This window comes from Euleptes europaea, chromosome 2, assembly GCF_029931775.1.
Source record: "Euleptes europaea isolate rEulEur1 chromosome 2, rEulEur1.hap1, whole genome shotgun sequence".
NCBI lineage: Eukaryota > Metazoa > Chordata > Lepidosauria > Squamata > Sphaerodactylidae > Euleptes > Euleptes europaea.
The window spans coordinates 48,133,425-48,149,287 of record NC_079313.1 but is presented as its reverse complement, the minus strand read 5'-3'; the positions used below and the strand labels follow the sequence as shown (position 1 = coordinate 48,149,287).

The following is a 15,863-nucleotide window of genomic DNA, read 5'->3' as shown; positions in this document are numbered from 1 at the left end:
ACAGAGACTAGGAGTTCCAAATTAACCAGTGTTTATGTATTCACTCATTCAAATGATGCGTTACAGACATACAAGAAGCTAGGAAATCAAAGACAGTAGTACAGGGACATTTGCCAATGTGGCAGGATATCGTTGACCCAATATATTTACCTTATCTAGATGAGGTGTTGTCCAACTCACGCAGGCTACAAACAGATTGAAAAGGAAGACCGAGATGGGGGTAGGGGTTCCCGTGGGCTTGACCAGCAAGGCGGGAGGGAGCGTGGTAAGGCTCGCGAAACCAAACCAACAGAGTAACGGCAAAGGTGCCAGGAAAGACCTAAGGTGTCCTGAATGGGCCAGGGGCATCCCAGTTATACTGTTTTCTGGGGGCGGGAAGAGGGATTTTACCCCTCCCAGGTTCCCAGGTGACAAAAGGTGAAAAAAGGATTAAGCACTGTCTACCGTGTCAGGGTAGTGACAATTTGGAAATCTATTCTGATGCCAATGGCTTTCGCAACCCGAGATGGTCAGAAATCTCTCTGCTGATGGGATTTACATTCAGGAACAATAGGTGCGATCTGTGCAAATGTCCTGGGGTCTCTGCAGCTGGACAGGAGAGATGACTCATCTGGATATCAGGATTACTGCTAACGACCCATTGAGCAACGGAGGAAGTTGGGAGGGGGAGCAGCTCGCATTGAGTGCGTGGCTGTCAGCTCTCTGCGAAATGGCTGCTTCTAAAACAGAGATTTACAGGAACATGGCTCCTCTCAGGTTCACAAGAGACAGCCCTTTGCATCTGGTTCCTAGTAGCTGGTTGCCCGGGCTGGCAAGAGCGGCTGTGTCAGTTTCAAAAGAGCGGCGCCGTGACTGCACAGTAGCGTTTGAGGCAGGCGCACGGCTGGAAAGCAGTCAGTGCGCTTGCATACCGGGTTGCCAGGTCCAGTCCTGGAGATTTAGGCAGGCCCGTATGCTATCAATTCCCCTCCTTGCCGCCTGAAGACAACGTCTGAAATGGCGGCACACCTAACACGTGTTGATTGAAGTCTTGATTGGAGACACCGGGGTCGGGTTGCATTGGCCAATGGAGGTTTGGGAACCATTTGTCCTATACTAAAATCTTAGATTAAAAACGGGGCCGCCTAGTGAAGTTGGACAACCTCTCAAGAAGTGTGCATTGTTAAATTTGCAAGCATATTTCAGGGCGGATGCATTGCATGTATCAAAGCATCCGGTTCACCTTACAGTACAAAATAAAACATTGTTTTCTAAACTCAAGCTTACATTGCTAAACTAACAAACTGAAAACATATACATTGAGTCATAACAGTATACATAGGATACAAAGAAAAAAAACCTTAGGCAAAACTGCCGGATGTAAAAAGGAAAAACTTTGTACTCTTTTTAAAGTTACAGATAGACAAAGATAGAAAGACATACCGCTGGTTTACAAGCATTCGTTTTAGGATCTGGAAAATCTCGTTCCCCTCCTAGTAGAAGGGTGAAGGTACACATAAACGCAATGGTTTCCAGTTCGCTCCTCCCCATGGTAAAGAGAGGGGGGCTAAAAAAATCTTCTTTGCCTCTTCCGTTGGCAATCGGCTGGGCTCGGCTATCTTCGTGCTTCTTCGGTAGCACTCTTCGGGGCCTCGCCTGTCTCGGGGGTTGGTATGGGATGGCCTGGCTAAGGGGGCGTGGGGTGATTTACATACAGCCTTGCAAGGCATTCTGGTCAGATGTAGGGCCATGCTAGGGGCACAATAAGATTACTGTACCATTTTACTCTGGCACCTCTGCCTGTCATTAAGGGGTCTAGTTGTCCGGGACCCTTCCTACGCACTGGTTTTGTGTCCACTATATCCTTTTAGGGTTGATCTACTGTAGTGGATGCCCTCGCCTTCCATAGCCATCCATCAATCATGAAGACTCGCGCTTGCGCGGTCTTTACTATGGTACCTCTCGGGGGTGGCGCCTATCTGGCGGGTCACCAAAGGTGACCTCGTTGGCTTACACTCGCGCCATTCTGGTTTCGGACCGGATGATCCCGCCGTGCGGGTTAATCCGGGCGAACCATCGAGGCTCTGACTAACGAAGCGATTCCATTTGGTCAGGCTGGAATCGCTTCCTCGGGAAGGGCCTCAATACTCTGGTAAAAGATAGATCAAACAAAATATATACACACCACACGCAGTAAAACATATATGCATAACTAGAGCCTTAGGGTTGGAGAGGCGGTCGTATGCAAATGGCGGGCATACTGGCATGCTGGGTAGGGGCACCTGTGGGGGCTCCTAGCGCGACTACACATTGGGTACTCCGTTTGGAGACCTGTAGGGGCACGTGCGGGGGATTAGGTCTGTCTTTGACTTTCTCAGGGCGGGCTATTTTGCAAATTTGAGTTGGTCGCCATGTTGGGTGCATCTACTGCTGTCGTGGACCCGGAGGACTTTCTAGCCTCTACTCTTTACTGAGCCGGCCTAGTGCTGGCCGTGGGCTGGTGGTCCAAAACCGGCCCGACAATAACTGGCATGGGTCTCCAAGGCAAAGGCCAGATCAGACAGTTCCACTCCTGCGAGTACCATAGTGAAACTGCCATCAAATTCCTGACTGTTCCCAGCCAATTTTTCCAAAGGGGCAAGCCAAAAAGGGTAGCCCGGCCTATGAAGGTCAAAGAACAGACTTAACAGATGGGGGAAAGGGCCCGGATGCAGTCCTATCGGCAAAGGCCGGCCTTTCTCGGATTTCTCCGTAAGGGAGAGGTGTCAATCATTCCTAGTCTCGCGGCCTTTCGAGCTGCGGACCTTCGCTTTACTGATATCACGTTGGAGGCGATTTTGGGGGAGGAGAGGCATTTGCATAAGGCGCAGGGTATTATGGTACACAATATATTTACACATTTCCTAATAAAACCTTTGCAATAACATTTCTATATCCAGGTGTCTGTAAGGCCTTTCCTGGTTTCCTATTCTTATACATATGAGAAAAATACTAGATGAGAGGTTTAGCTGGACACAGTCTGCAGAAGGTAACCGGGGCTAGGGGACCAAGTTAGACCGAGGTGCAATCCATTAGCTCTAAGCTAATTTTCCCTGGTGGCATGTCCTCACACCCACCAGTAAATGCGGTCCTTCCCCACTAGGCCCGTGTGGGTCTTTTGGATTGCATTTGGGCCATTCTGGTTTTGGATAGCCAGCCCACTGAGCGGGCTAACTATGTAACCAGGACCTTGAGGTCTCTTCCTAACAGGGCGATTCTACGGGAGCCGGAATCGCCTTCTCGGGGGGGAGACCTCTCCTATACTGGTAAAAGATAGAATTCCAACTAAACAAAGCAGCATATACAACAACATTTCCTATACTTGACTTGGTACGCTCCAAGGGGAGGGGGCGAGGGGACTTCATGCTAAAACTGCGCAGACTCAGTCTGCACCAAAGGGTCCGGCTTATGCAAATTTTTGAGTCCAGGGGCTTGATGGGTAACTGACTGCTCCTGGTGTTCAGACAGGTATTCAGCCCAGGTGCTGTCCGTTAAAGAGACAGCAGCAGGTTTTTGACACAGAGAAGGGTGCTGGCTTTCCAGGGGTATGTTTGTTTTTCGGGGGAGGGGCCCCCCTGTGATCTCAAGGTGGGTGTCTTTAGGAGACCATGCGGTGGCAGTGGAAGCCCTCCTGCATTGGTGGGTGGGCTGCCCAAAACCAGGATGGCCCGAGTGCTCGCACACCCCACCGTTGCAAGGCTCCACTGGCTCTCCCCAGGGTCTTTCTTCTGCTCCAGCAATTGGCGTGTCTCTCCTTCAACAGCCTGAAATCGGTAGTTGCACGGAGGTTCCCGCCTTTACGGTGGGTGTGATGACACGCCACTAGCGGAGCCAACCTCAGAGAAAAACCTTTTCAATTTTTGTGCCCGGGGTTTGGCCGATAACAACCCCACTCTAAATGTTAAAGAATAGATCTTGAATTGATGGAAGGGGGAGTGTTCCCTCCTTCCCAACTAGAGGGGGCTTTGGAATGCTGGGGGGGCCCTTTTTTTGGGGGGGGGGCTGTCTGACCTTAAGAACAATTCATAATGCATACAACAATATGAAATTCATCTAGGTGTGCGCGCGCAGCCTGCATTGATCGTGGCATGCCGCTGGAGGTGGAGAGGCCTCTGCACTTAGCACTAGGCATTATAGTCATTCATATTTATGCCTTTGCACAATAAAATTTCTACAACTAATTCATCCCTTTTCCCATTTGAGTGGCTTATCTGTGTTACACACTTTTACTTGCCACAATAATAATAATAAAATTGCTAGACGAGCCAGAGAGAGAGAGGAGAGGGAGAGAGAGGGGGGGGAAGTGGAGAAATGGAGGGTTCCATCTCCTCCCCTCCTCCCTTTCTTTTAGAGCGGCTTATATGCTAGTTGGGTGGTGCGATTGACAATCTCCAGCTTGCTGAGCTGCCGTTTTACCCAGCACCCAAGAAAAATAATCAGCACAGTTAAACAGGCTTGTGTTACCAGGATCTGATGCTTAATTGGCTGCACCTTTCAGTGGTTTAGGCTGGAGGAACTACTTTGTTCTGATGGTTAGATCACAATAGTATAAAACATATGGGGGAGTTCATAGACTTAAACATACAGGACATCATGGCTCCAAGGGGCTGGCCCTTGCAGCCTGTATTGTACATATTGAAGAATACACATATGAAAATCACCCCTCTCCCTCTTTGGCGAGAGCCCCTGAAGCAGCAGCGGCTGGATCAGTTGTCAGATATCTTCTTTGGGGATGTTCGGGTCTGACCAGGAGGTTGGCAAAGGGGAGCCCTGGATATAAATATCAGTGCGGGGTCCCACTTGAACCAGTTACCTTAGCGCATAGATACTAGGGTTGCACAGACTTGAATGCAACCCTGGCTATACTGGAGGGTGATGCACTTATTTTTAAAGCAGAAATCCAGTTTCTAATTATGCCCTGTCAGCAAGGAAAGATTTCTTAGTTGTTCCCTTCCCTGTGCATTCTCGCAAGCCCATTGTTGACTACCCTCCCTCCTTTGGCGACCTTTGGGGCACCTTGCCAGCAGGCTGGCTTGCAGCAGGATTGTTGCTGACCAGGAGTCTCCTGCCTGGAGGTGGCATAGAGGAACAAAGGAGGAGCATACAGCAGGGAGTTCCAGCAGTAGTTGCGGGTGCTCGGGAGTAGAGGCTTGCATACTTAACAATATTACTTAGACACATTGATGGCTTGGGGGGGGGTGCTTTGCACTCGCATTGCACCTTAAGGCAAGGCAAACAATCAAACAAAAACACTGAGGCGGAGAGAGCTGAATGCAGTCAGCTCTTCTGGTAGAAGGGTCCTTGCAGGGAGAATTTTAGCCAAAAAGGGGCTAGCAGGCATGTATATGACTAGCAGTGGCTGCTGAGAGCAGAGTTGCAAGGCTAAAATAGAGCATTAAGACTTTTTGTTCCTCTTCCCCTTGTTTCCCAAGGGGAGGGAGTACCTGGTTGTTTATTAAGTTCTTACAAAACAGGCAGGTATTCATATGATAGAGACAAGTGGCGTTTGAGCAAGTTAGATCAGGGAGCAGCCTTATGCAGGCTGCCATTAATAATCAAAGACAGTACACATTGTAGTATGCATAAAGCATTGAAGTTTCTTAAAGGAGAGAAAGTTGAACACTGTAAACAGAACAGAATTGGTGGGGGGTTACTCTTCTTCCCGGTTCTCCTGGTTGGTTGGCATGGATCAGGAAACAAGACTGTTAATGAATGCCAGGTAATTGTATTACAAGATCACAAGAGGGGAAGGAAGAGACCCTTCCAGTGGCGGTTTGCTTCTCCACCCCCCCTTCATATCCCAGATAGCCTTGTTAGCATACCAGGGAATGAAGGAGCTAGGTTAAAACAAACAAAAATCAGGGCTTTTCAAAATTCTCAAAAATAACTTAAAAACAGGAAAAAAAGATCAAAATCATACAACAATTCAAAAGAAAATGAACCCAGCTCAAAATCTGATATTTCTCTCTTCAAAAAAAAAGGTCCAAATTCAAAACTTCAAATCAACTTCAAATCGAGTAAAAACTTCAACTCGACTTCAACATTAAAAAAAATTGATTATATTTCTTTCCTTTAAAGAGTTCCAAATTCAAAAATAACAGTAGTTCAAAGATAAAAGTAGATTGGATATCTTCTCCCCCCCTCCTTTCCTCTGAATGCATGAGGAGGAAAGGATTGTTTCCGTGAGGTGTACCCCGCACCAGAAGGCTGTGTGGCACCACTGGGCATATGCAGAGTGCACTTTGGAAGCCGGGGTGGGTTCCAGTTTGTCTAACGAGCGAGGGGAGGGAGAGCAATGGGGCTTTCCCTGTTCCTAATGAGATTTTGGTGAGTCTTGATACTCAGGGGTTATCCACATAAAAAATCAAATTCAAAACTGTTTACCAAATTAAAGCAAAAATCCATCTTTTAAAAATAGAGCACCTGGGTTTTATGTTTAGTGAGGTCCTGGTGTGAGTTTGCTAAAACTGAGCAAATCACAAGGTTCTTACAGAGCTTAAGTTGCAAGCAAGCATGAGAGCTTCCTCCTGAGGAAGGAGCAAGGGTGAGAACTAAAGGGTTACCAAAAGGGACTGTATCTCTGTGCATGTGCAGAGTGCACTATGTACATTGAGCTGCATTAATGGGATCTGCCATGATAGGCAAGAACCAAAATGTGCAACTAGAATGAGAGCTTGGGGGTTGCTTCAGGGGGCTAGAGAGCCCAGGTTGCTGTTTTCCTGGAAACAACCCTAACATTTTGGAGGAACAAAAAAAATAAAAATGGGGGGGGGAATCCTATTGCTTGGATTACAGATTATTACCATGTTGGATGAACTCATTCAGCTGCTGCATCATTTAGGATTGCAGGATTTTTAGTCACCACTCTCGAGACCATCTTATTCATGTACACTTCAAAACTCTTCACTGACCTTCTTATAACAATACAATCCTTTTTGGCCGCTGCTTATGGGCTGCAGTCCCAAAGCATTAGCCATCCTTTTATTTATTATATGCTAAACATTTTTTTTCCTCACACCATGTCAACATACTTTCACCTTCAATTTTCTCCAACACAGCAATAATAGCTATAAAACCGAATGAAGAGTGGCTGGGAGCTGTGGGGGAGGGGCAGAGCACACGGGGTTCTCCCCTTCATTATTCATTTTTCACATATTTACAAAAGGCAGAATCTAAATTTACAAATATACTACCATTTACTAAAGAGGAGACTTTTACTGCGCAGTAAAATTAACTTTATATTTATTCTACGAGCACATGGAAATAATTTCCTCTTACTTTCCCAGGTACCTTGGGAAAGCATTCATACAGACGCACATGCTAGTTTCACTTGCAAACATACAGGCACTTGGGGAGCGTGCTCCCTTGCATATTTCCATTTGGTGCCCCATGCCAATTTTGCGCAAACCGCATTGTACTTTTGGGGAACCAAGGCAGATGTTTCTGTGAGATTGGCCAGATCTTCACAAAAGCATGTACCCTAAATATCGATTTATCATATTTACCACACACACAACTCTATTTCCTGTAGGAAAAAAACATGTTATATAATTATCCTTTTCCTGTGCCAGATAGACTTCTCTGACCCAGGGAGGTTTCATTACAACTGCACATCATGGCTACTTTTTACACATATTCAACATTACATTAGAAAGACCAGGAGATAAAGCGTCCTCCCTGAGGAGGCTTGCTTTCCTTTATTAACCTGCGGAGAAAGGGTTAAACTTGGGCTGGTGCTGGTGCCCTTCTATTCCCTACAGAGGGAGCAAAAATGATTTTTACTTTACCATTCCCTTGGGTGCTCTCCCTTAGGATGGGGAGGCAGCATTTTCTTTGAACATGGTCTGAACTTCTTAATCCTTACTCAAAATATAGGGGGGGGGGGAAACATTCACACATGCATTCACTCACACAAGGGGGAGAAAAGGAGGGATACTCAAGAAGCTTGGAATATCCCAAGTTAGTTCCAGCGGGCTGCTTGGAACAGCATTTTCATTTAGCATGGAATTTAATGGTGTCTGATCGTACTTTCAAAGCTACTTGAGCTCAGCCTCGCATTCTGGTGTTCCTGGGGCTGTAGGTCAGTCAGTAACTTTGCAGCGAGCTCTTCTCAGTTGGGGAAGAGGCTGCTGGTTCCCTTTGTCAATTGAGGGAATGGTGATCCTCTGCTGTCCGGTCATTTTGGGGGGGGGGCAGACAGTAAGGTTTTTAATAATTTTGTCTTGGGTCAGAAGCTTCTGCTGGAGAGACTGAATTTTGGCTCCTGAATGGTCTAGTTCCTGTTGCAGCGAGGTGATCCTGCTTAGAGCAGCAATCAGCACTCCTTTTACCTGATTTAATTCTTTTTGTGTTTCGAGGAGAGCATGAGATAACTCATTCCTCTCTTTTTCTAGTTCATTTTCTACTGATTTTAGTTTTTCATTTTCTTGTGTGCTGGTTCCTGATTTCTCACACATTTCCTGGTACTTAGGTTGAGAGGTTTCACAGCGCTTACTAAAAGCACCAGTTGCCCGGGATCTAACTGGGTTGCTGTTGCCGATACTGCACCCCGAAAGACCACCACGGGACCCACCCAATTTTGGCAGCCATTTCTTTAATTTGTTGTGGCTGGGGTCACTGTTCGATTTCTCTGCCATGGTAAACTATAGCTCAGGGAAGGGCAGGATCACTCTGGCTGATCCGTGTAAGGCAAAAACAATGCTTCTCAGTGGAGAAAAGGAGGGGGGGTTGAGCCTGAATTGATCTCTTTGGATTAAAATGCCCCCTGTGGGTTTTTCAGGATGGCGGGGATTTGGCAACAAGTTGCCCTTTTTATTTTCACCGCAAAGGAAGTGGGTTTGAGTCAATCAGGGCTCCTTGGATTTTCTAAATCGCTGGCTGTGGGTTAGCAGCTCAGCACGGAAGGAGGGTTCAAGGATTCAAACTGAGCTACACTTTAACTTAGAGAGAGAGCAGGCATTGCTGGGACTTGGCTCTAATATTCCCTTTTAAGGAGGGTGAGCCTGCCTTAATAGGGGAGATGTTACCTTGCAGATCCTCTAAGGAGAACCTGCTTTTTTTCTTTTTCCAGTGTGGTCATGGTAGACCTTGCACTAACTTTCTGGCAGATATCCTAAGGGAAACTGCTGGTTTCAAAACTGGGAAACGCTCCTGGCTGTCCCTCTAAGGAAGGAGAGCGCGTTTCTGTGCTTACGGGAGAAGGTTCCAGCTCGCTTCCCAAGGGAAACGGGCTCCTCTCAGCACATTTGATTGGTGCTTGTGGGAGACGGTTCAGGCTCGCTCCTAAGGGAGACGGGCTCGTCTCAGCACATGGGGACAACCTTTATCAGAGGAATGTCCTTCAGTCGCGGTATCGCTCCTGGCACGCTCCTAAGGGACGGGTGCACGCTCCACTCGGGAACCCTTCTGTCGTGGTAACGTTCTTGGCAAACTCCTAAGGGACGGGTGCACGTTCCACTTGGGGACCCTGTATTAGTGGCAACGCTCCTGGCACGCTCCTAAGGGACTGGTGCGCGTTCCACTTGGGGATACTCCTGGCAGAACTCCTAAGGGAAAACTGCGTATCCCAGCCTAGCGGGAGTGGCCACTCCTCCGTCCTAGGTCTTTCTGGGTGATTTTAACCCTATGCGGGGGCGCTTCTACTCGCCCAATAACCTCACTCCGCGTCCGGGGTGAGTGAAATAATATTCAGCAGGCAAAGCCTGGTAAGGGTGACGTGAGAGAGGAGAGGAGAGATCGTTTCCTCTCGAGCGATTTCTCAAGGGGGGGGGAATATTATATTGGCCTACGTGTAGGTGCAGATGTCTACGTGCAACCCTACTCTGCAACACCCAACCCAGACAGCCGTTCAAATGGGGAGTCTCCGAAGAGAGGTGGTTCCCAGGGCAAAGCCTTTCAGTCTCCTTGCGTTGCTGAGAAGATAGCTCAGCTGGCGGCTAGACTTAGGGCTGAAAGAATGAAGGGGGGAGAAGCCAACCCACAAGATAGCGCTCACTAGAGCCACACACTCAGGCACACACACACTGTCGTTTTACGTGACAATTGATTTTTTGTGAAAAACTGGTCAAAATTCAAAGCGTCTCTAAAACTTTTTCCTACGTCAACACGCTAAATACACACGTGCCGACTCGCATGTATTCAGACGTGCAGGAGTGCCCGCATTCCTCCACCAGTAATCTGTTACCCGAATTGCTCTTTAATTGGGGAAATTAGCTGAGCAATCGGTAACTATGTATTTTATAGCGATCTTGCACTCAACTATACCAGAATCCGTTTAATGAGACGTTTGAATAAAGACAGAGACTAGGAGTTCCAAATTAACCAGTGTTTATGTATTCACTCATTCAAATGATGCGTTACAGACATACAAGAAGCTAGGAAATCAAAGACAGTAGTACAGGGACATTTGCCAATGTGGCAGGATATCGTTGACCCAATATATTTACCTTATCTAGATGAGGTGTTGTCCAACTCACGCAGGCTACAAACAGATTGAAAAGGAAGACCGAGATGGGGGTAGGGGTTCCCGTGGGCTTGACCAGCAAGGCGGGAGGGAGCGTGGTAAGGCTCGCGAAACCAAACCAACAGAGTAACGGCAAAGGTGCCAGGAAAGACCTAAGGTGTCCTGAATGGGCCAGGGGCATCCCAGTTATACTGTTTTCTGGGGGCGGGAAGAGGGATTTTACCCCTCCCAGGTTCCCAGGTGACAAAAGGTGAAAAAAGGATTAAGCACTGTCTACCGGGTCAGGGTAGTGAGAATTTGGAAATCTATTCTGATGCCAATGGCTTTCGCAACCCGAGATGGTCAGAAATCTCTCTGCTGATGGGATTTACATTCAGGAACAATAGGTGCGATCTGTGCAAATGTCCTGGGGTCTCTGCAGCTGGACAGGAGAGATGACTCATCTGGATATCAGGATTACTGCTAACGACCCATTGAGCAACGGAGGAAGTTGGGAGGGGGAGCAGCTCGCATTGAGTGCGTGGCTGTCAGCTCTCTGCGAAATGGCTGCTTCTAAAACAGAGATTTACAGGAACATGGCTCCTCTCAGGTTCACAAGAGACAGCCCTTTGCATCTGGTTCCTAGTAGCTGGTTGCCCGGGCTGGCAAGAGCGGCTGTGTCAGTTTCAAAAGAGCGGCGCCGTGACTGCACAGTAGCGTTTGAGGCAGGCGCACGGCTGGAAAGCAGTCAGTGCGCTTGCATACCGGGTTGCCAGGTCCAGTCCTGGAGATTTAGGCAGGCCCGTATGCTATCACCTAGCTGTCTGAAGTTACAGTAAAGTGTAAATAGGCACACACCAGTTATATGCATAGTTTTAAATCAATTTTATTGGGTATGCATATGTGGTAAATTTGGTTATTGATACCTTCACATTGTTGCAGGATTAAAATACCTTTTTTATTTTTAAAGGCCCCCTGACATTAAATTACTAAAGGAAGGAGAAAGGTACGTTAAAAATGATTGTTTTATTTATGTATCCATAATCTGTTTGAAAGAAGTCTTTGATTTACTGTTCTGCCCTACAAGTGCAGTTTTTGTTTCACCCACAAAGACTTGTTTGCCTTGATTAGTTTTTTCCATTTGTGATGATGAAAAGTGTGTTTGATCTGTAGGATTTACAGCTGCCCCTAGTTTTGTACTCTTAATTGAACCTGTTGAAACATGACACAAACACTGTGTTTGTTCTGGGATCCCGTGTACCAGTTTTTGTATATCACTTCCTTTGGAAATTAAATGGGACCAATTATAAGTGCTGAAAGCTTGTTTATATCTTCAGGTAATACATTAAATAAGCAGTTCCCACTGGTTTTGTATTTATATAAAGGAAGGGGTGACCCTCTGCCTAGAACTATAGTCTGTGGGTTTTTAATGGCTGCTTTTGTTTGGGTCTCCAGAGGCTTCTTTTTGTATGCCTCTCAAAAAAAGTTATTGCTTGTCACTTGGTACAATAAAAATGAAAATGTTTTTTTTTCTTATTGTGGTGAAAAACTACACCACTGAGATTTTCTTTTTAATCCTTCCTGACAAATGTAACAGTTTGTTAAATCAGTATTCTCAAATACCTGATAGCACTTCTGTTCTCCCTTGAAACTGGAGTCATGCTTGGCTCTTCATCCCAAAAGGCTTACTTTTAGCAGTGAAGCTCGTGCCACTTCTGTTTCTAATGATAATACTTAGCATTTAGATAGAGCTTTCAGTATTCAGAGCACTTTATAAATTACCTTAGTGTAATCTTTTGCAACAGCCCGGTAAGGTAGTTGACAGTTATTGGCCCTATATTACACATGGTGAGCCAAGAGAAAGAGGCTTGCCTAGTCCACCCAGTAAGTTTCCAGAAGAGGCAAGTTTTGATCCATGCACCTCCTGGATCACAGCTCATATAGAAGACTCCTATGCAGAATTACTCCAAGCCTGTTGTATAGGCTTGTGCTTATTGGCTACTGTGATGCACCAGCTCTTTTTTGTAAGGCTTACTATTCTGGATGTTCCTATTGATTGAAAAGAACTTTGCCAGAACAGTAAATCATGCGGAGATGCAGCAGGCTCCCTCCTGTGTGGTTACATACTTTAGACTCTCAAAATCCTAAATATTTATTTGTGTTGTTTTGTTCAAGCTTGCAGGTTGTGCATTTCTGATTTACACAAACATTAAATATCCTTTCACCTATCCTGACCTTTTGGAATGGATCATGTCAGAAATATTATTAAATCTAGTCCAATCTCCTGCACAACACAGGAAATCCTTGCTCCATGCCCAGAGGAAAGCAAAAAGCCTCCAGGATCCCTGGCTAATCTGGCCTGGAGAAAAATTCCTTCCTGACCCCAAAGTGGCGATTGGCATCACCCTGAGTATGTAGGAAAGAGCCACAAGAGCCAAGCACTGACTCATCCCTTCCTGCCCTCCCTCTCATGATTTGCCTAAGTTCATAGAATCAGCCTTGCAGTCAGATGGCCATCTAACCTCTGCTTAAAAATCTCTACAGAAGAAGAGCCCACCACCTCCCGAGGAAGCCTGTTCCACTGAGGAACCACTGTCTAACTGTCAGGAAGTTCTTCCTAATGTTTAGCCAAAATCTCTTAATTTAATTTCAACCCGTTGGTTTAAATCAGGAGTCCAAATCTTGTTGAGCCTGTGGGTGCTTTTGGAAAACATACATCACCACATAACAACTGCAAGGGAGGCTGAGGCCAATCAGAAAATAGTGGGAGGTTCCAGGCCCAATTGTTGTCCTATAATGGAGGCAGCTGTTTCTGAATGGATGCTCCCTGTGATACCTCTGGGCTGTTCTGAAGTTTGTCCTGCTCCAGTGAGATAAAGGAAAACCAGAATTGGGTCTTTGCTTTGGGCAAGAGATTCTTGAGCACGAAAGAAGTGGGTGCCAGGAAACATATCCGTGTGAACCATAGTGGTCATGGATGCCATGTTGGTTTTAATTAAGACAATCTTAGCAGCTGAGATCCATATTTAAAGCCCAAACATTTGTTGCTTTGACTCCAGAAATAAAAAATAAATAGGTCATGAAATTGCCGTTTGTTGCTTCTACAGTAAGCTAAAAATAATGTAAAGTTGGAAAAATGGCAGCTAGATCTTTCCCCATGATATTATACTACTGGATATACTGGCTGCACTGGATGAGTACAAATCCCCTGGGCCAGATGCACCCAAGAGTGCTCAAAGTACTTTGTAGAGAGCTTGCAGAGCCTCTGTCCATCCAGACCTCTTGGAGGACGGGAGATGTGCCACAGGATTGGAGGAGGGGGAACGTTATCCCAATTTCTTTTTTAAAAGAAGGAAGGATGACCCAGGAAACTACAGGCCAGTCAGTTTGACCTCTCTCCCAGGGAAGATACTAGAGCAGATATTAAAGAGATCATTAGGTGAGCATCTGAAGGAGAGTAGTTGTCAATGGCATGTCATCTGAATGAAGAGGGGTGTCCAGTGGGGTGCCACAGCGTTCAGTTCTTGGCCCAGTACTTTTCAATATTTTTATAAATGATCTGGATGAGGGTGTGGAGGGACTACTCATTAAATTTGCAGATGACAAACACTTGTCAGGGATGCTTTAGGCTGATCCTGCATTAAGCAGAGGGTTGGACTAGATGGCCTGGATGGCTCCTTCCAACTCTGTAATTCTATGATACAGAAGTAGCTTGGAGAACCAGAGTCTACAGTTATGAGTGCAACCTAGTTGTAGGAAATACACATTTGTCCCTTTGCTGCTTCCCGAGCATGCTCTTTGTTACTGCATACTCTCTGCTTTTCTCTCTCTGTTCCCTTAGCTTGTCAGTATGTGAGGTCTGCAAGTAAAAACCGAAGCGCGAAACTGGGGAGGAGTGTGAGTGGGGACAGGCGTGTCACCTTTTAACATGCAGTTCCAGCTTCCTTCAGTGGAATATTGTCAATTTGTAATCTTAATGTAGTTTTGCAAAATGCGTTGCCATCCCAATGCTGTGTACATCTGTTAGTGACTTCCATAATCATCTATTAACAGTGGCTGCTCAGGGAAAGAAGTAAAATTCCTCACTGAAGCAATGAGAACTTCTGAACTTAAAGCTCCTAGTCCAGCATCAATCCAGGCAGACTCAAGCACAGAGACTGAGAGCAGCGGCGATGCTGAGCAAGAATTTGTTTCTTTTGTTCTAGCAGGGAATTTATCCAGTGCAAAGAAGCTAGAGCGTCAGGTGCCCAGAAGGAGCGCACTCAAAAAGAAACCTGTTGAGGGAGCAGGCCTCGAGTCCAGCAGTACTGGGGATGCAGCTAATGATGCTGCAGAGCCATTAAGTAAATGCAAGTTAGATGCCCCAGAAGAGAAACATTCTGTGCCAGGCAACTCACAAGTGAAAATAAGTGACACTTCCCCTGAAACCAGGAAAAAACCAGAAGCCTGGAAAGATAACTCTAGTGGCTCATCTGTGGTTTTCCTGGGTGTAAGCAAAAATGGGGCAGAACAATTTAAAAGGTTGCTTGTCAAATCGAAACAGCCCATTTGTCGTGGACTGAAAGGCCTAACTGATCCTCTGGCTGCTAAAAGCAACTTGCTAGAAGGGCTCCGGCAAACATTTACCGAATGGAGGACTGAGGAGACCCTGAAGCTTCTCCATGGCAGCAGTTCTGTGGCCACACAGGAACCCCCGGGCTGCTGCAAGGAAGAAGAACTCGATGAGGACGATTTTGATAGCACTGATGATCTTAATTATGCCACTTCTAAAAGAGACTTGGAACCCTGTTTGGACCTGTCTTTGGCTATCAGGGGGTCCAGTGTAGCAGCAGCTAAACCTCTGCCAAGCTATGAAAAACTACAGGAAGACACAGCCCTGTTGGAATTGAGGGTGAAAGAATTTTACGAAGTAAAGGTACCCTTGGCTGAAGAAGGTTTGATGATGCAGCCGGGAGGAGACCAACACCACACCAATAAGGTAATTATCTTGGGATTGAGTGGATTAATTGCGAAACCGTCTGCCCCCCACTCCAATGTTGCTATTTTCATAACAAGTTATGAAGTGTTGTGGGTCCAGAGTATGGGTAGCTAAGAAATGGCTGGAGTCCCCAGAAATGCTGAGCACAAATATGGGTGGGTGGAGACTGTCTGTAACCTTGTAGCTTAAAGGAATGAGCACAACAACTGAGAACATCCCTTAGAGCAGGCTTGTCCAAACTGCAGCCCCTGGGCCACATGCTGCCCAGGACGGCTATGAATGAAGCCCAACACAAAATCGTAAACTTACTTAAAACATTATGAATCAGCTATTGTTAGTGTTAGTGCATTTTATGTGTGGCCCAAGACAATTCTTTTTCCAGTGTGGGCCAGGGAAGCCAAGAGGTTGGGCCACCCCTGCCTTAGA

At 46.4% G+C, this 15,863-nt stretch overlaps 1 protein-coding gene across 1 annotated transcript in view; it reads left to right on the top strand.

The window, feature by feature from the left end:
- Positions 1 to 15,863, top strand: part of RPAP2 (RNA polymerase II associated protein 2) — a 70,868-nt gene that overhangs the window by 11,592 nt on the left and 43,413 nt on the right. Inside the window, exons 7-8 of the mRNA XM_056844742.1 lie at positions 11,430 to 11,465; positions 14,513 to 15,437. Coding sequence (XP_056700720.1) covers positions 11,430 to 11,465; positions 14,513 to 15,437 — 961 coding nt within the window. The remainder of the gene's footprint in view (positions 1 to 11,429; positions 11,466 to 14,512; positions 15,438 to 15,863) is intronic.